This window comes from Poromitra crassiceps (genome assembly GCF_964638095.1).
Source record: "Poromitra crassiceps genome assembly, chromosome: 5".
In the NCBI taxonomy this organism is placed as follows: domain Eukaryota; kingdom Metazoa; phylum Chordata; class Actinopteri; order Beryciformes; family Melamphaidae; genus Poromitra; species Poromitra crassiceps.
The window spans coordinates 10,555,122-10,575,230 of NC_139642.1; the positions used below are offsets into that span (position 1 = coordinate 10,555,122).

The following is a 20,109-nucleotide window of genomic DNA, read 5'->3' on the forward strand; positions in this document are numbered from 1 at the left end:
CTTTTTTGGTGTAATTCTCCAACACAGGACATTCTGCCTGCTGGCTTGGCTTGCTTATTCACCAAGGCACTGTCCAACCCTGATGCTAAACTCTGGCAAAATAGGCACAGAGGGCATCTCTAATGTCACGCCCAGTGCCAGGCTGATTCTGCTGTGCTGCAGCATCGTCCTCTCCTCTGCCCTGGCCAGCCTCCCTAACCCTTCCAAAAGCCTCTTCATCATAATGTTCATTATGGAGTTCACAAAAATTGTGAAGCACACAACAGGCCATTATCAGCCTGCTGATGAAGGTGATGTGGGTGTCATTTCTTTTGAGTAGACACCTCCATCTACCCTTGAGCCTTCCAAATGCTCTCTCCACTGTCATCCTCGCCTGACTGAGCCGGTGGTTGAACTGTACTTGTTCTGGTGTAACACCTCTTCCCTCGGGAAAGGGCTTCATGAGCCATGGGAGGAGAGGATATGCAGAATCCCCCAGGATGAGTAGAGGCACATCCACCCCCTCGAATGTCTCTGTCCATCCAGGGAACAGGGTTCCAGCTTGGCCGCGGCGGTAGAGTGAGGAGTTGGAGAACACTCTTGCATCATGGACTTTGCCTGAGTAGCCTATGTTGATGTCCCAAAACATCATCCGGTGATCCACCACACCTTGCAGCAGCACAGAGAAGAACCCTTTGCGGTTGTAATAGTCGGTAGGGGTATCGCTCGGAGCCTGGATCCCAATGTGAGTCCCATCAATTGCTCCAGCAACTTGTGGGAAGTGCCATCTGTCCCGGAAGGCTTGCATGATGGCTCTCAGCTCAGCTGCAGATGGAGGTTTAATGTGCGTCTTGCTCATGGTGTTGTTTATGGCCATGACTACTTCTTGGGTGATCATGCAGGCAGTAGATTTTCCTACTCCGAATAGGTGGGAGAGGGACCTGAACTCCAAGTTGGTGGCCAGCCTCCACACAGTAAGGGCAACCCGCAGCTCAACAGGGACAGGTTGGCGGTAGTGTGTGTTATTCCTCGTGAGACTAGGCCGCAGGAGGTCACAAAGGTGCATGAAGGTGCCCCTTCTCATGCGGAAGTTTAGCAACCATTGACTGTCAGCCCAGGTCCCACTCACCTCCTGCCACCACTGTGAGGTTCTGGGTTCAACCCACTGGCTCCTGTGGCAGGGGAAAAAAAATACATTATAATATAAATATTAACAGAATAAAATGTAAATAGCGCAGCACAGGCTACTCTCCTAACATCTGGTTGATGATAGACCTGCAGCCCGCCTGATCAGCTGATTTGACCAACTACAAAATACTAGTACAGATGGCTAGGGTGGCTACAATTTATGCAACTTTGTATACAAAAATGAAAAAAAATCGGTATGTAGCCTACATTTTATTGCCAATGTATACATCCAGTAATTAGGCTATTATGTTATAGCCTATAATATTTCATAATTGTATTTTATAGGCTTATTTATTGATGAAAGAAGGGTGGCAACCTTTTTTATGAGTAGCCTCTACAGTAGCCTATGTATTCATTCATTCATTCATTCATGGAAATAGCCCATGGAGATGCTTTTATGATAACACTTTCGCCTTCAGCTATTTGCTTTGGCCAACGTTGTGATTTATGCATGTTTGTGAATGTGAACGTACCTCACTGGTCCCCTTTGTAAGATCAATGCAAACAAGTCGTGGTAAGATTGCATTACAGCCAGCCGTCTTCTCTGATGAGCGCGTCTGATAGCAGAGCGTCTCCCACGATATGCATACGTCATTAAATTATTGAATGCCCGCATTCTGATCAGACGTTCATGTTCTCGTTCCGCTAAAGACTGTTGATATGCCTGCCAGATCAACAGCAACAGCAAAATAACCCGCCGATTATGCTCCATGATGCCGATGGCGATGAGATGAGATGACAGCAGCAACGCTAGACCATTGACTGTAGGTTCCCAGATGACTAGTGGGAGGGTTTGTTTACTTTTGCCCCGCCAAATTGTATGGCCAATAACAGAACGAGATTTCTGCCCACGTGACTTTGGTTCGTGTGGGCAGGACTAGTGGATTTTGGCCTTGTGAACGCAAACTGAACCAGCTGAAAAACGAAACAATGTATCATCATCTTCTCTGGCCCGAACCAAGGACCCGGACTTTCTGGTGTGAACCCGACCTAAAACATATTATTTGGCCAAACAAAATTCCTTTGTTTTCACTCTTTTATTGAAGGAAATTATTTTTGAGGTGTCATTATATCAGAAAATATTAGCTTCAGAGTCAATGATGTGCTTGAAATGTTTAATTTCACAAAAGGCTCATTATCTCAGCTTCAAGAAAAAAATTGCTGTTTTTGGCTAAATCAAGCTATCTTCTCCGGCTCATAACTAAAGAACGGAAAATGGGATCAATAAACTTTTTTTTGCAGGTGATAGAAGAGAGTCTCATCGTTATTTGTGCGTGTTCAGTGTTTACATAGTAATTATTAAAGAAATTATATGACTGTTTTAAAATGCATTGCGGCCTATGTGGCACAGTACAGCACCTTTTGCCCAAGGGCCGTGGCACTCAAAGTGTTAAGCTGTGCCTGGTCCATAAGATCTTGCATAACTTGGTCCCCAAATATCGCCAAAATTATTTCATCAAAGTAAGCGATGTCCATAACTACTCCACCGAGCTCCCACAACGTTGTCCCCACTAAATTTAAGAGTTGTATGAACAAAAACTCTTTCAAATACTCAGCCGGGCTGCTGTGGAACAGCCTTCCGGACAGCCTGAAGCTGATTGACACATTGAGCAGTTTCAAAATTTCTCTCAAAAACTGGTTCATGGCTGGTTCTGGAACATACATGTAAATATTTTGAGTATTGTTAATTCATAGCCAGTTTAAAGTTATTTTATTTATTTTAGACAGATTGGTTTTTTGTTTTTGTTTTTTAGCCTTTTTAACTCATTGAGTGCCAATGACGACTTTAGTCGTCAATTCATTTAGTGACGTAGAGTGCCATTGACGACTAAAGTCGTCAATTGCGTTTTTTGACGGGGGGATGTCGATCTAAGCCTCTTACATCGCGTCTTACAATATGGGAGCTAATGAATGTGTCTAACCTATTTTACAGAACCCTTAGGTGGCGACAGTGCTCTCCAGATTACAGAAATGTCAGGAATACATCCTGAAAAAGCCGTGATCAAAGCGAAACCGCTCATGCTGCAGCCCAGAGCCATGTAGATTGCTCTGGCTGCTGCTTGACGGTGCCTGCCAACAGCAATCAATCAATCAATCCGCCTCTGTCTGTCTGTCTGCATATAGTTTCTCCACACGATTACCCACCAGAAAGGCAGCACCCGACCCCGAAGGGCAAAACCCCTTTCACCTGCAGTCCCGTTTGGCATTTCCTTGTCGCGCTGTGAGCTGTCGCGCTGTGAGCCGCACCGCCCGCAAAAAGAAAATAGACTGGGTGCGTGTGGGGAGGAGTTTGCAGCTGAGTGGGGGAGAGGGGGGTGGGGCACGCAGGCTCCACAGAACTACACCAGGTCACTACATCAGAAAAGTCAGTGAATGTGCTTGAAATGCTGCATTTCACAAAAGGCTGAATATCTCAGCTTCTAGATAGAAATGCATGTTTTTGCTGTTTTTGACCTATCTTCTCCAGCTGATAACTAAAGAACGGAAAATGGTATCAATAAACTTTTTTTTGCTGATGATACAATAGAGTCTCCTTGTTCTTTTTGCGTGTTCGGTGTTTACATTACAGTAATATCACACAATATTCTGTGGGCCTCGAGAAATCACTGAAAACGCTCTGAAACTCTGGCACTGGGAGCGTCCGTTCTCCAAAAGTGGCTGGCACTCAATGAGTTAATGTCCGTAACATCATCACTGATGACATCATCATTGATGATGATGTCACAATGTCTACGACAATAACCGATGGCTGTCACAAATTACATTGTGACAACATGATAACTGGGACTGGCTGCAGCAATGGCGGATTCATGCTTGTTAAATTGCTTTTCATTTGCTTGTTATCATTCCATTTTCAAAAAGCCTTCTGTGACAGCGGATACAATAACATATTCTTCCATATTTGAAGAATATTTGGGAATCAACTTGATCAAGTTTGGTCAGAAAAGTCTGTCTATTCAATGAAAACAGCACCAGTGCGACCTGTCGTGTGTGATGCTACTGTACCTTCAAGCACGAGGACGTCTGAAATTAGTTATTTTTCAGTCACCGATATGAAAATGAGATACCTAATTAATCAACTATCGAGTTAGGAAGCTAGGTGATAGGTAGTCTCTCTAAGTGAACTCACAGTCCTTCACACCACAAACACCCAGAATAACATGCAGTAGGCTGCAGTACGCTCCTTCACCATGTGGGCGCAGACAGTCTGGGCCTAACACTGTCTTGCTGCTGCAGCCAGTGAGGAGCTGACAGTCACTCTCTGTCCTCCAAGAACCCTGGTGGTGAAGCTCTGGTCTAGAACCTCGTCCAACTAGAAGGCATTCAGCCAGCACAAACCTCCAACACTAAATTACTCTCCAAACACATGGCTCCTTTCACTTCACTTCTCAATTTAATTGATTTCTAGACTGCAAACTTCGCGGCAACACCAGCGTCTTCATCCGCGGCCTGGAGGTCAGCAGCACCGAGGCGGCCGACCGCACGCTCTGCCCCCGGACGGCCGAACACAGCTGGGCCGGACAGGGCCCGCGCACCCCTGCCACCCCCAGGACCCCCGGTGGCCCCGTGGCAGAACCCCGACCCAGGGGAAGGTGGGTGATGGGCTGGGGGGAAGGGGGTGGGCGGAGTCACCTGGGTGCCTGTTTAATGATTGACAGGAGAGCGAACTGACACACTGAGCTAGGGAAGGAGATAGCGGGCTAGTGTGAAGGAGATAGTGGACTAGGGAAGGAGATAGTATGGAAGGTGATAGGGGCTAGGGAGCGGATAGAGGGCTAGTCACGGAGATGGTGGGTTAGGAAAGGAGATAGTGGGCTAGAGAACGAGTTAGTGGTGTGGTCAAATCAAACAAAACTTAGAAGACAAATGATAAACAAACATGCTGCAGGTGGGATAACTGTTGAGTGTTGTTGGTTTGCGGTCTACTGAGTGACTTATTGTGTGTCCAGTATATTTAACTTTTATTTTGTAACCTGTAACACCTGTGTGTGATGTCCCCACAGTAAGCTGCGTCACATCGTGTGTAACCTGTAACACCTGTGTGTGATGTCCTCACAGTAAGCTGCGTCACATCATGTGTAACCTGTAACACCTGTGTGTGATGTCCTCACAGTAAGCTGCATCACATCGTGTGTAACCTGTAACACCTGTGTGTGATGTCCTCACAGTAAGCTGCATCACATCGTGTGTAACCTGTAACACCTGTGTGTGATGTCCTCACAGTAAGCTGTGTCACATCGTGTGTAACCTGTAACACCTGTGTGTGATGTCCTCACAGTAAGCTGCATCACATCATGTGTAACCTGTAACACCTGTGTGTGATGTCCTCACAGTAAGCTGCATCACATCATGTGTAACCTGTAACACCTGTGTGCGATGTCCTCACAGTAAGCTGCGTCACATCGTGTGTAACCTGTAACACCTGTGCTGTGTGTGATGTCCCCACAGTAAGCTGCATCACATCGTGTGTAACCTGTAACACCTGTGTGTGATGTCCTCACAGTAAGCTGCATCACATCGTGTGTAACCTGTAACACCTGTGTGTGATGTCCCCACAGTAAGCTGTGTCACATCGTGTGTAACCTGTAACACCTGTGTGTGATGTCCTCACAGTAAGCTGCATCACATCGTGTGTAACCTGTAACACCTGTGTGTGATGTCCTCACAGTAAGCTGTGTCACATCGTGTGTAACCTGTAACACCTGTGCTGTGTGTGATGTCCTCACAGTAAGCTGCGTCACATCGTGTGTAACCTGTAACACCTGTGTGTGATGTCCTCACAGTAAGCTGCATCACATCGTGTGTAACCTGTAACACCTGTGTGTGATGTCCCCACAGTAAGCTGCGTCACATCGTGTGTAACCTGTAACACCTGTGTGTGATGTCCTCACAGTAAGCTGCATCACATCGTGTGTAACCTGTAACACCTGTGTTTGATGTCCTCACAGTAAGCTGCATCACATCGTGTGTAACCTGTAACACCTGTGTGTGATGTCCCCACAGTAAGCTGCATCACATCGTGTGTAACCTGTAACACCTGTGTGTGATGTCCCCACAGTAAGCTGTGTCACATTGTGTGTAACCTGTAACACCTGTGTGTGATGTCCTCACAGTAAGCTGTGTCACATCATGTGTAACATGTAGCACCTGTGTGTGATGTCCTCACAGTAAGCTGCATCACATCATGTGTAACCTGTAACACCTGTGTGTGATGTCCTCACAGTAAGCTGTGTCACATCGTGTGTAACCTGTAACACCTGTGCTGTGTGTGATGTCCCCACAGTAAGCTGCGTCACATCGTGTGTAACCTGTAACACCTGTGTGTGATCTCCTCACAGTAAGCTGCATCACATCGTGTGTAACTTGTAACACCTGTGTGTGATGTCCCCACAGTAAGCTGTGTCACATCGTGTGTAACCTGTAACACCTGTGTGTGATGTCCTCACAGTAAGCTGCATCACATCGTGTGTAACCTGTAACACCTGTGCTGTGTGTGATGTCCCCACAGTAAGCTGCATCACATCGTGTGTAACCTGTAACACCTGTGTGTGATGTCCTCACAGTAAGCTGCATCACATCGTGTGTAACCTGTAACACCTGTGTGTGATGTCCCCACAGTAAGCTGTGTCACATCGTGTGTAACCTGTAACACCTGTGTGTGATGTCCTCACAGTAAGCTGCATCACATCGTGTGTAACCTGTAACACCTGTGTGTGATGTCCTCACAGTAAGCTGTGTCACATCGTGTGTAACCTGTAACACCTGTGCTGTGTGTGATGTCCTCACAGTAAGCTGCGTCACATCGTGTGTAACCTGTAACACCTGTGTGTGATGTCCTCACAGTAAGCTGCATCACATCGTGTGTAACCTGTAACACCTGTGTGTGATGTCCCCACAGTAAGCTGTGTCACATCGTGTGTAACCTGTAACACCTGTGTGTGATGTCCTCACAGTAAGCTGCATCACATCGTGTGTAACCTGTAACACCTGTGCTGTGTGTGATGTCCCCACAGTAAGCTGCATCACATCGTGTGTAACCTGTAACACCTGTGTGTGATGTCCCCACAGTAAGCTGTGTCACATCGTGTGTAACCTGTAACACCTGTGTGTGATGTCCTCACAGTAAGCTGTGTCACATCATGTGTAACCTGTAGCACCTGTGTGTGATGTCCTCACAGTAAGCTGCATCACATCATGTGTAACCTGTAACACCTGTGTGTGATGTCCTCACAGTAAGCTGTGTCACATCGTGTGTAACCTGTAACACCTGTGTGTGATGTCCTCACAGTAAGCTGCGTCACATCGTGTGTAACCTGTAACACCTGTGTGTGATGTCCTCACAGTAAGCTGTGTCACATCGTGTGTAACCTGTAACACCTGTGTGTGATGTCCTCACAGTAAGCTGTGTCACATCGTGTGTAACCTGTAACACCTGTGCTGTGTGTGATGTCCCCACAGTAAGCTGTGTCACATCGTGTGTAACCTGTAACACTGTGTGTGATGTCGCCACAGTAAGCTGCGTCACATCATGTGTAACCTGTAACACCTGTGTGTGATGTCCTCACAGTAAGCTGCATCACATCGTGTGTAGCACCTGTGTGTGATGTCCTCACAGTAAGCTGCGTCACATCATGTGTAACCTGTAACACTGTGTGTGATGTCGCCACAGTAAGCTGCGTCACATCGTGGAGGAGATGGTGACCACGGAGCGGGAGTACGTGCGCTCGCTGCGTTACATCATCCACCACTACTTCCCCGAGATGGAGCGGGCCGACCTGCCGCAGGACCTGAGGGGCAAACGCTCCGTCGTGTTCGGCAACCTGGAGAAGCTGCTGGACTTCCACAGCCAGTTCTTCCTGCGAGAGCTGGAGGCCTGCTGGAAGCACCCGCTCAGAGCCCCGCACTGCTTCCTGAGACACGTAGGAGGCACACACGCGCACGCACACACACACACACACACACATACACACTCACACACACACACACACACACACACACACACACACACACACACACACACACACACACACATACACACACACATACACACGCACACGCACACACAACTAGGTCTGCAACTAATGATAATTTTCTTTCCGTCAATTATTTTCTTGATTAATCGATTAGTCGTTTGGTCTGTAAAATATCACAAAATGGTGAAAAATGTAGATCATTTTCCCCCCAAAAGCCAGGATGATGTTCTAAAATGTCTTCTTATGTCCTGACCAACAGTCCACAACCCAAAGTTAATCAGTTCACTGTCATATTCACCTTATGTTCCAACACAGGGGTCAACCAGTTACTTCCTATTGTGTTGACACTTCCTGTGACAGTACAGTACTAGTGAGCAGTAAAACAGAACACTTCCTGTGACAGTACAGTACTAGTGAGCAGGTAAAACAGACGGTGTTTTGAGCAGGAAGTCATAACACAACTGGGTCAAGTGGGCGGGGCTACATAACGTGAATAGAAGACAAAAGAAACCAGAAAATATTCACATTTATCAATGTGGGCATTTTAGTCTACATGCATGTCTGTCCAGACTCATACAACCAGAAATACCTTGAAGCCCACAGCGCCATGGTGTGGCCATACAGCCTTATGACACTTTAGGCAATGTTTGTGTGGCTGAATGTCGAATGTGATGAAATGTTGTTTTGTGTTGGAGCAGCAGGAGCAGTTTGGACTGTACGCGCTGTACAGCAAGTCTGACGCCCTGCTGGCCAGCCACGGGAACAACTTCTTCAGGGTTAGGACACACTCACACGCACACACGGTGACCTTTAACCTCTGCTGTGTTGTAGCCATTTCATTTTAAAACTAAAACGATCTCCGTCCAAACGAGTGTTTCAGAAACGATCTCCGTCCATACATCACATGACCATTCACATACACTGGGCAGGCACGTGCCGGTGTAAACAGGAAGCAGATTGTCTACTCTGTGTTTGATTGGTCAGTTGCAGAAAAAACTACAGACGAAGAACAGCAATGGCAGCATTTTCAAAAGTCTTCATTTAAGGGGTTTGAGAATGGAAAGAGAAAGTTATGTGTTTTAAAACGAAAACGTATTAGTGTGGATCAGTGGTGGCTGGTGAGATTGGTAACAGGGGAGGTAGCGGTCGCCGTCGAAAAAAATTTGGGCGTTTTTTTTTTTCTCTTTTGCTTAACACGTTCACTGCCAACAACGAGTTGAGTCGTCAAACACAATCCAGCTGTTCACTGCCAACGACGAGTTGAGTCGTCAAAAAAAAAAATATATATTTTTTACGGTGCTACGTGGATCAATGCCCCCCGCGTCTCCTATGGAGATATTGGAAGTATTGAATGTGTATAATCTATTTTACCGACCAGCTAGGTGGCGACGGTGCCCTCCCGACAGAGAGAAAGTCAACCAAAAGCAGCCGCCTCCCGCGGCTGCTTCCTCCATTCTCAAGGAAATGGCTTGCCGATTTTACAGTCATCAGTCACCAGACTCGCCGCTCTCGGGCCGCGCCAGCAGCAGCACACGGGGGATTGCAAATTTGCATAATATATTATGGGTTAAACACACTTTGAAACGCCCGCAGAAAGGCCAGAATCGCACGCATTCCGAAAACCCAGAAACGAACGAGCCTCATTCTCATACTGTAGGCGGGGACGCTTTCGCGCTGCTGCGGTGGGGGGTTCCAGAAATGGACTGGGTGGGCAGCACAAAGCCTAGAGTCGCACGGGGCTTCATCGGGGCTCTCAAACCCAAGAGACGAGTGAGCCCTATCCACACTCGCTGCCAGGGAGGGAGGCTGCTCAAACTCGCTGCCAGGGAGGGAGGCTGTGAACTCGCAGCAGCAGCAGCAGCAGCAGAGCACTCGCTTGTGACAAACGCAGGCTGAAAGCCACTAGACCCGCCCACGGAGGGAGGAGTTGAAGGAGAGGGCGTTCGGAACTATATTGTTTGGATGTCTGATCTCTCACTGATGCCAAAAATAAATGGTTAAAGTGACTGTTCTGCCTGTTTGATTGAATTTCACAAAACTGCGATTATCTCAGCTTTCACTCTCAGACAGCTGAAACCATGCTGTACTCAACGGCTAATATCTACATAACTACTAACTCTACAAACTAACTCTTTTAGACAGAGAAAGCACACATTCTATTAGTACTTTTGTGAACTTTGTGTTCACAAACTCCAAGCAGAAAAGAATCCTCGGCTCTTTTAAAATGAGCCAGAATCCTCAAAAAACGGCCTGGCAGAAGCTACCTACAGCAAAAAAAAAACGGCTGGCAGTCAATGTGTTAAAACGCCCAAATCTCATTTTAAATTAGCATTAGGATTAGACTGTTGTGATGTCATTATTCAGTTTTAACCATCAATAATTGTTCCTTTTCTCATTATTTCATTTCTCAGAGTAAATACTGTATATTTATTTCGAGATTTTTGTCAATTATTTGTGCTGTTATGGTTATAATTAGCCTAGTTACTCACTTCTACACTATCTTAGATTGTGTTACTTATGGATGGCATGGAATTATAGTGAAAATAGATTATCCCCCCTTTTTGCTGGGGACCCCACTTTGAAAACCACTGGCTTAGGCTAGAACTGTTGCGAGAAGTTTTCAGGATTTATCTCTATGCATTAGGCTGTGATTACTATTTATATAAATCTATTTATTCACATAGATTCATGATATATTATGGTATACAGCCTACCTGTGACATCAATGTTTTGATTAATCTGCGCCAGTACCGAAAATGTAGCCTATTACTGCATGACTGATCCTATGATGTCTCACACTCAGGTGTGCTTTCCCAAGACAGGTGTTGTCCATTCAATCAGCCAACCTGTCTTTATAATGGCTGTCTTGCACTGTTTGTATGATACTTGACAAAGTCTATGGCCGAAACTGTTGTCAAATAGCGTTAAATTACACGTAATTGCATCTGGAACGAGAGTGTGTCTTCCCGTGCACAGTGCTGCACTACTCTAGTTACATTCCAATTCATCAACTTTGGAGCGTTATTTACCCCCCCTTCCCGACATCCTAGGTTGACATGCTTCATCCCAATCGATTCCTTATTTCTTCTACTTTCATATGATATAAAGATCACCACTCAAGCTTTAAAATTGAGCTCGCTGTCAGCTATCGATTTACAGGCCAAATTCAGTTAAAAAATGTGTGAATTTAAGGTTCGCGGGTTTTATTATAAAAAATTACAGGATGAAACTTCAATACGACAAAAATAGCGCTGCTCGGTGAACCATTTCCACGCCGAATTTAATAGAAGGCTCGGATAACTTGAAATCAATTGACTTACTTGAATATCCATGCTGTCCGTAGTGGAAACGCTGCAGTCGAGACGTTGCAAATATTCCAGTTTTCTGACATTGCAAAAAGCCCAGTACCGCGCAGCGCACCGCAAGGCTGAGGCTCCCGCAACTCGAAACTCGTTTTGGGTGTAATCCAATACAACGACTGTCTGGCTTGTGAACACTTACTGATTGATAAAAAAGTAAATAAAAATAAGGGGTAAATATAATATGCTGCTACTGTCTCAGTAAAAGTCGTAAATCCTTCCTGTCAGGTCATCACAGGCACTGGATTTCACTTCCTACTTTGATTCAGCTTGAGAGACCAGACAGTGGACAATACAAATGTCAATCAATGTCAGCAATCTATCCAACCAACAACCAATTAGATTTCACCTGGTTTAACCAGGGTAAGGGCGTGCTCACTTCCAGCTCAATCTTATTGGTTGGAAAACACATCACTCTCACGTGTTCTCTGTGAATTGCAAATGTTTTTCAACCAATCATATTTTTCATTAGATAAATTACCAAATAAATAAACGCCCACAGGGCGAATGTTTTTTTATCTGCCTACTAATGGCTGGGACCAGGGCCAGAGTGACTCTCTGCATGGAGCTCTCCTTTCCGTCAGTTCAGGTCACTGTTGTTGAAGCATTTTAAGCATATAAGAATATAATGAATGAAAAAATGAGCGTCTGCACATAAGAAAAAACACATTTGATTGATATTTTATTATAAAAAAAAATGAAAAATGAAAAATGAAAAATGAAAAATGAAAAATGAAAAATGAAAAAAAAAAATATATATATATATATATATAATATTTTTTTTTATATAAAATCCCCAATCTAATAGAGGAGGACCATCCTCCTATGCTCACTGGAAAAACCTCCTCTGGTGTGGATATAGCCAAAGTCGACCGCCACTGAGCCTTCTTCACCCAGTGACAGTCTTCTCCTTTTCTCCCCTCTCTCCTCCTCTCCTCTCTGCTCTCCTCTCTCCTCCTCCCCTCTCTCCTTCTCTCCTCTCTCCTCCTCCTCTCTGCTCTCTCTCCTCTCTCCTCCTCTCTCCTCCTCTCTCCTCCTCCTCTCTCCTCCTCTCCTCTCTCCTCCTCTCTCCTCCTCCTCTCTCCTCCTATCCTCTCTCCTCCTCTCCTCTCGTCCTCCTCTCCTCTCTCCTCCTCCTCCTCTCTGCTCTCCTCTCTCCTCTCTTCCTCTCTCCTCTCTCCTCCAGAGGAAGCAGGCAGAGTTGGGAAATAAGATGGATCTGTCCTCCTACCTGCTGAAGCCGGTCCAGAGGATGAGTAAATACGCTCTGCTGCTGACCGACCTCACCAAGGAGGTGGACGTGGCCCAGGAGGCGGAGCTAACGGCGCTGCAGGCCGCCGCCCACATGGTCAAGTTCCAGCTGCGCCACGGCAACGACCTGCTGGCCATGGACGCCATCCGCGACTGTGACGTGAGTGATGATGATGATGGTGTTTACATTTGCATTTGACTTGTCACTGTTCACATACAAGCCTATGTATACAGTACATTCAACTACCTATAGCATACATGGGCAAACTACGGCCCGCGGGCCGGATGCGGCCCGCGGGCGCCACCTGTGTGGCCCGCCATGGAATTGCAAAAAAAAAAAAAATTTTTTTTTTTTTTTTACACAGTGCACCTGAACGCAACATGCAAGATACCCGCTGAATAAGTGTCCAAATGTTCATGTCATTCTGGCCAATACTCCACTTCTGTTATAGCATTTCAGTCTGGAATATGGAATATCTTTCAATAATATTTATGACTAAAAGGCTACATTGAATTAGAAATTTAAATAATTAACTCATTGGTTTTGGATTTATTTAGCTTCAAGACTGCATTTTTGTTCGTGTGACCCTCAACACAGGCTTTGATCATCCCGGGCCACTTACTGATACTTATGCTTAAATTAACCCGCTCATATTCTGATTTATTTCAAGAAAAACATTTTGGCTAGTGGAAATTCTAATTGGCTGGTAACTTTAAAATCTAGCAGCCATATTGGCAGGTGGTCAAAAAAGTTAATTTCAAACCCTGAGAGCAGGTGGTGACATAGGAGTGAGTGAGAAAAGGATGAAATATTGGTGGTTAAGACTGAATAATGACATCACAACTGTTAATTTAAAATGAGTTATTCCTCTAAACATGGCTTCAAATGCACCAAATTTTTCACGCTGGCGCCGTTCGGCCCTCAGCAAAACCTGGTAGCGAGGACATTTTTTGTGGCCCTCTCTATCATCAAAGTTACCCATCCATGGGTTACGGCATGACAATATTTGTTCGGCCCCCGGCAACAATCTGGGTTTCTCATGTGGCCCCCCATGAAAAATAATTGCCCACCCCTGACCTATAGGCTAAGACAGTGGTTCTCAAATGGGGGTCCGTGGCACTTTGCCAGGGGGTCCGCGAAAGGTTTTCAGGAAAATACAAATAAAAATGTTTTTTGTTGTTGCAAAAGCTTCATAGTTCAATAAAAATATTTTTTGCTTTAAATCTAAAATGGTTCATGGATTACATTCTAATCTAACAAACCTATCAATTTAAAAGTCAAGCACGTTACCATGGAAACAATTAAGCAGACAATTACAAAAAAATATATGTAAATAAAAATATCTGTATATATACAGATTTTATATATATATATATATATATATATGTATATATATATGTACAGACACATATTACTGGTGCATGTCCGAGAGAGGGAGAAGAAAGACCTGAGAGCCTTTTATGGACGCAAGCGAGCGTGAAATGAACGCTAGTTACACATAATCATAAACAAACCCGGGACCCGGGTTTTTAATACAATGGAACCCGACCCGGACCCGATTGACCATCATTAAACGTGAACCCAAAACCTGACCATCATTAAACGTGAACCCAAAACCCTACGGGTCCTGGGTCGGGTGTTGGATCCCACGGTCCAGGTGAAGACCTCTTTTCTGGTAGCCTCGTGGCTTAGGTAGTCTGGTAGCCTAGTGGCTAGGTAGTCACCAGGCAAGACCGCGGCTTCGCTAAACCCCCGCCTGCGGCCTAGCGGACTTTTTCTTTCTCAAAACAATTGAAAACCACCGTCATGTTCAAGCTGAGCAAGGAGATTGATTTGATTTCACCAGAGCCGAAGGCAGCAACACAAAATAAATAACTTCTGGAAATAACAGAAGAGAAGGTAAGCCCCACTAAACTGGTATCCAGCATTGACAGTAGATGCCTACAGTAAACATGATTCTGCCTGACCAATCAGTCGTCTGCAGTGTTTTCACGTCACCGTATGGTACCGGGTCCACAGCACTGGAACCTCAACAGAGCAGGGACCAAAAGCAGCACGACTCAACCCCGATCGGTGGAATGAGACAAAAAAGCGAGACGAGGTGTGCGGGGCCGCGTTGATACCAGCGGTGGAAATGGGCCATTGGTAGCCTGGTGGCTAGATGTGATGTCTCTCTCTCTCTCTCTCTGTCTCTCTCTCTCTCTCCAGGTGAACCTGAAGGAGCAGGGCCAGCTGGTGCGGCAGGATGAGTTCACCATCTGGAGCGGGAGGAGGAAGTGCCAGCGCCACGTCTTCCTGTTCGAGGAGATGGTTCTGTTCAGCAAGCCCAAGAGAGTGGAGGGGGGCCTAGACGTCTACATCTACAAACACTCCTTCAAGGTAACGCACACAGGCGCGTGCGCACACACACACACACACACACACACACACACACACACACACACACACACACACACACACACACAGACACACACACACACACACGCAGCTGCTCTTTCCTTGATTTGTGTCAGTGTTTTCCGCTAGCTCAGAGAACGTCCAGCTAGCTGAAAGTAGCCGGGCCCCCGGGAGAACACTTTGCACGTTGAGAGCAAAGTTAGAGGTCTCTCTGTCTGTGTGTGACTGGCAGCAGACAGCAGACGTGGGGCTGACAGAGTCGATAACAGCGGGCTGCGTTTCCTTAATCCTAAACCCTAGGAGGGCTCAAACACACCTGACGCCTATCCTACGCTGAAGCAACGCCGCGTGGAGGCAGTTTCATTTTGGCGCCCATGTTCACAGGGGAGACTGGCATGACGTCAATGCAAGTTGTGACCCGGCGTGGGGCAAAACAGAGCGAGGCGTGGAGCAAAACAGAGTGCTTCTGGTGGGACTGGTGTAGCGTGGCACTGGAGCTGACAGGAGACGCTTCTGTGACGCGCTGCTTCTGTGGTGCTTCAGCTGTGAACCAAGAGTAACCTTCTCTCTCTGTGTGTGTGTCTCTCTGTGTCTCTGTGTGTGTCTCTCTGTGTGTGTGTCTCTGTGTGTGTCTCTCTGTGTGTGTCTCTCTCTCATGTCTCTGTGTGTCTCTCTGTGTGTCTCTCTGTGTGTGTCTCTGTGTGTCTCTGTGTGTGTCTGTGTGTGTCCCTGTGTCTCTCTGTGTGTGTCTCTGTGTGTCAGACAGCAGATGTGGGACTGACGGAGTCGACGGGGGACAGCGGGCTGCGCTTTGAGGTCTGGTTCAGACGGAGAACCGCCAAGAACCAGACCTTCACCCTGCAGGCCACCACGCCCGAAACCAAGCTGGCCTGGACCAATGACATCGCCCGCATCCTGTGGACCCAGGCCAACCGCAACAAAGGTACAGAGGGGGGAGGGTGTGTGTCCGTGTTTGTGTGTGTTGTATATTAGAAGCTTCTTCTTTACCTTGATAATGACCAGAACGGGTTTGATGAACTGAAACTTTATTTTCTCCAACGTAGCTGCAGCATGAGGAGATAAACAGTGGACCGCAGGTCCATCTTGCAAACACAATACACTCTAGCGAGGTTAAGCTAGTTCACTGCATAAGGCAGACACATCCGTCTTGGAGTTTCAAAGTAAAAGCGCCTATGCATGAAACAGGAAACGAACATGAAATAATCCGTGCATGACAAGTAAAGCATAAATGAAATTATCATTACCAGATTTCTTAATACATGTCGCATTTGTAGTAAATATAGTAACTGTAAATACTGTAAATATCACATATTTTAGCTATGATGAGAAACTATAATCTTTTGACTATTGATATTTATTCTATTTATTACTATTAATTGCCTTATTTAATTACTCAAATCAAACAATTCACAACACTCCCGCCCGATGAACAACTGTTCATCACTCCTTATTAGTCATCTCTTTAACTAATCTCTAAAGGATATATCAACTGAATGGGTCTCTTCAACAAACTGCCCGTGGTGGTACGAACAGTACATGAGCGTACGAGTCCATCTCTCCCTGGAAAGAGCTCTGTTATCCTGCCCATTTTCCAGGTCTGCCGGGGTACATTGTCCTCACCGATCAGGACGACATCTCCCACCTTCAGCACAGTGGGTACAGGTGTCTCACACTTGTGAGCCGATTTCAAGTCCATCAGGTAGTCCTTTCTCCAGCTGTTCCAAAAGCTGGTTAGGAGTCTTTGCCGGTACTTCCACCTCCGACCCATGTCCTCTCTGCTCACATTGGTTGCCTGAGATGGTGGAAGCATATTCTTTGGTGGCAGAGAAGTTAGTCTTTTCCCAACCAGGAAGTGTGAGGGTGTAAGTGGCTGCGGCTCTGATGCATCACTGTCCACATACGAGAGTGGCCTGGAGTTTAACACAGCCTCTACCTCAGCTAGCATGGTTGTCAGTTCCTCAAAGTTTAGTGAGGCCTTCCCCAGGGTTCTCTTTAGACATGTTTTTACAGATCTCACAAGTCTCTCCCAGAAGACACTAGGGGCGCGGCGCTGCTGCTGACCCTGCGTTTCACCTGTTGGCGTGTCTACTTTTATTCGTGTTTTTTGTCAGTTTTAAGTGATTGGACTCGTATATTTGTGTGGGCAAAATGAAGATCATACTGGGTATGATTTTGTGGCTGACTATGTGCCTTCTAGGCTGCCTGATTACCGAAGGACGAGGTTTCTCCGGGAAAAATCACGGCGTCCTCACTTACACACGTGAATGCCTGCTGTCGCTCAAGCCCCCAGCAAAGCCAGGAGGAGTTTTTAACGTGAACATTCTGGACAACTTTCCCGAATTAAAAAGGACCGGGACGCGAGGAAGGATTAAAGTAAAGAAAAGAGGCTCAAGAGGAGGAGTGAGACAAAGAGTAAGGAGACGCGGCTGCAAACATCCCCTGCCGGTAATCACTCTTTCTAATGTCCGCTCTTTGAGTAACAAAATGAATGAACTGACGGCGAAAGTCCAGTATGACAGTGATTTTAGACAAAGCAACCTCATCTGCCTCACGGAGAGCTGGTTAAAAGAGGGGATGACTGATCCAAACCTGCCCGGTTATACACTGATAAGGGCAGATCGGGACAATATAGAAACACGGAAATCCATCGGTGGTGGTATGTGCCTCTATGTTGATAATCGATGGGCAACGCAGTACAGCATTCGGGAGAAAGTCTGCACCCGTGATTATGAAATTCTGGTGGTGTCGTTCCGACCCTTCTATCTGCCTAGAGAATTTGGCCAAATCACCATCATATTAGCCTACGTACCTGGGCCAGACTTTGAAGGGGCGGCGACTAGGATTGCAGAGAGCTACAACAGCGCACTGTCCCGAGCAGCTGATCAACCTGTGTTCGTTCTGGGGGATTTTAATTCCTGTGACTTGTCTAATCATCTGCCCACGTTACAACAGTATGTGAACTGTCCGACCCGTTTGACGCGCACCCTGGATAAGTGCTATGGCAATGTGTTAGACGCCTACAAATCCACCTGCAGACCAGCCTTGGGAAAGTCTGATCATAACGTCATACATTTGCTCCCACGATACAGGGCAAAGCTGAAACGGGAAAAGCCATTGACTAAGGATATACAGATATGGTCAGATGATTGCAAGGAGGAATTGAGAGACTGTCTGGAAGAAACGGACTGGCAGTTATTTTTTGACTCCTGTGAAAATCCACATGATTTAACGGACACAATCACATCTTACATTATGTTCTGTGAAAGTAACATCATCCGTACAAAAACTGTTCGTATTTTCCCAAATAATAAATTATGGATTAATAGCGATTTAAAGGACTGTATTAACCAGAAGAATATCGCCTTTGCTAATGGGAACACAGAACTTGTCAAGGAAAAGAGATGTGAATTAAGAGCTAAAATGAAGAAGGCAAAAATAGAGTATAAGGATAAAGTAGAGAAACACTTTTATTCTGGCAGTGCTAAAAGAGCATGGGAAGGTCTGAATCAAATGATGGGCAGAGAGGAAAAGCAGAAACATACCCCTCTCTCCCACCTTTCTCCATCGTGGGCCAATGATTTGAATGTATTTTATAGCCGATTCGATAAGACAGATTTCTCTACTGAGCGGGATGAAGTGTGTAGCTCTATCCCAGAATATGTCCCAATCACACTCTCAGAACAGGAAGTTGCCTCAAGTCTGGCCTGTATCAAGCCCAATAAGGCTCCAGGACCGGATGGCCTTAGAGGTAGAGTGTTAAAGGATTGTGCTTACCAATTAAAAGGTGTTATGACCAAATTATTTCAGTTCCTGCTTGATTCATGTACAGTACCGAAAGCATGGAAGATTTCAAATATTGTGCCCATTCCCAAAAAGCCAAGAGCTTCTGAACTGAATGATTTTAGGCCCATTGCACTCACCTCCATCTTAGGAAAATGCATGGAGAGAGTCCTAAGCAGACACATGACATCATCTGTATCTAGCTGCCTAGACAACCTACAGTTTGCATATAAAAGTAAGAGAGGTACAGATGACGCAACTGTAACTTTGTTCAACACCATAGCGAAGCATCTACAAGCCCCCACTAATTATGTTAGAGTTCTTTTTATTGATTTCACATCTGCTTTTAATACCATGCAAATACATACACTTCTGCAGAGACTACTCGACCTAGGGGTAAATGGTGGCATTATTCACTGGATCAGAGATTTCCTCTCTGACCGCCCCCAAAGAGTCTTGGTTAATGGTTGTGTGTCAGATGAGATTGTGTTGAACACTGGCGCACCACAGGGCACAATTTTTTCACCACCGCTCTTCTCTGCGTACACAAATGAGTTTATGATTGATCAGGGGCACTTTCGTTTATTTAAGTACGCAGATGACATGGCGTTAGTTGCTCTCCTGCAGGAAGGGGACATAGAGAGAGAGAACATGTATTTTGATCATGTTACGAGCCTCCATAACTGGTGCTCTACAAGCTCTTTAGAAATTAATGTTGCTAAGACTAAGGAGCTTATCCTACAGAACAACAAAAAGTCAATCCAGCGGCAGCCCATAATCATTAATGGACAAACAATTGAGATGGTCAGTGATTTTAAATATCTAGGCACGTACATAGACAGTAGCCTGACCTTTAGAGCAAATACCGACCACATTTTCAAAAAATGCTCACAGCGTCTCCACTTGCTACGCAAGCTTAATAATTTTGGAGTGAGCCAAAACATTCTTGAAACAGTGTATAAGAGCCTAGTGGAAAGTATCTTATCTTTTAACATGATCATGTGGTATGGTAATCTGAACGTTAAATGGAGAAACAAGCTGCAGAGAATAGTGAATATGGCCTCTAAGATCCTAGGGAAGCCACAGAAACAACTGAGTAGTCTGTACGATGAAATAGTCACAAGTAAAGCTGAGAGTATCACTAGTGATCCGTCCCACC

General features: G+C 45.7%; 1 protein-coding gene across 1 annotated transcript in view; it reads left to right on the plus strand.

The window, feature by feature from the left end:
• Positions 1–854: 854 nt before the first annotated feature.
• The window catches only part of LOC310776300 (puratrophin-1-like), a gene marked incomplete at its 5' end in the record, with an annotated part of 33,349 nt that continues 14,094 nt past the window's right edge, over positions 855–20,109 (plus strand). Inside the window, 7 exons of the mRNA XM_083636503.1 lie at positions 855–984; positions 4,577–4,760; positions 7,838–8,087; positions 8,840–8,917; positions 12,687–12,911; positions 14,961–15,131; positions 15,912–16,092. Coding sequence (XP_083492629.1) covers positions 855–984; positions 4,577–4,760; positions 7,838–8,087; positions 8,840–8,917; positions 12,687–12,911; positions 14,961–15,131; positions 15,912–16,092 — 1,219 coding nt within the window. The remainder of the gene's footprint in view (positions 985–4,576; positions 4,761–7,837; positions 8,088–8,839; positions 8,918–12,686; positions 12,912–14,960; positions 15,132–15,911; positions 16,093–20,109) is intronic.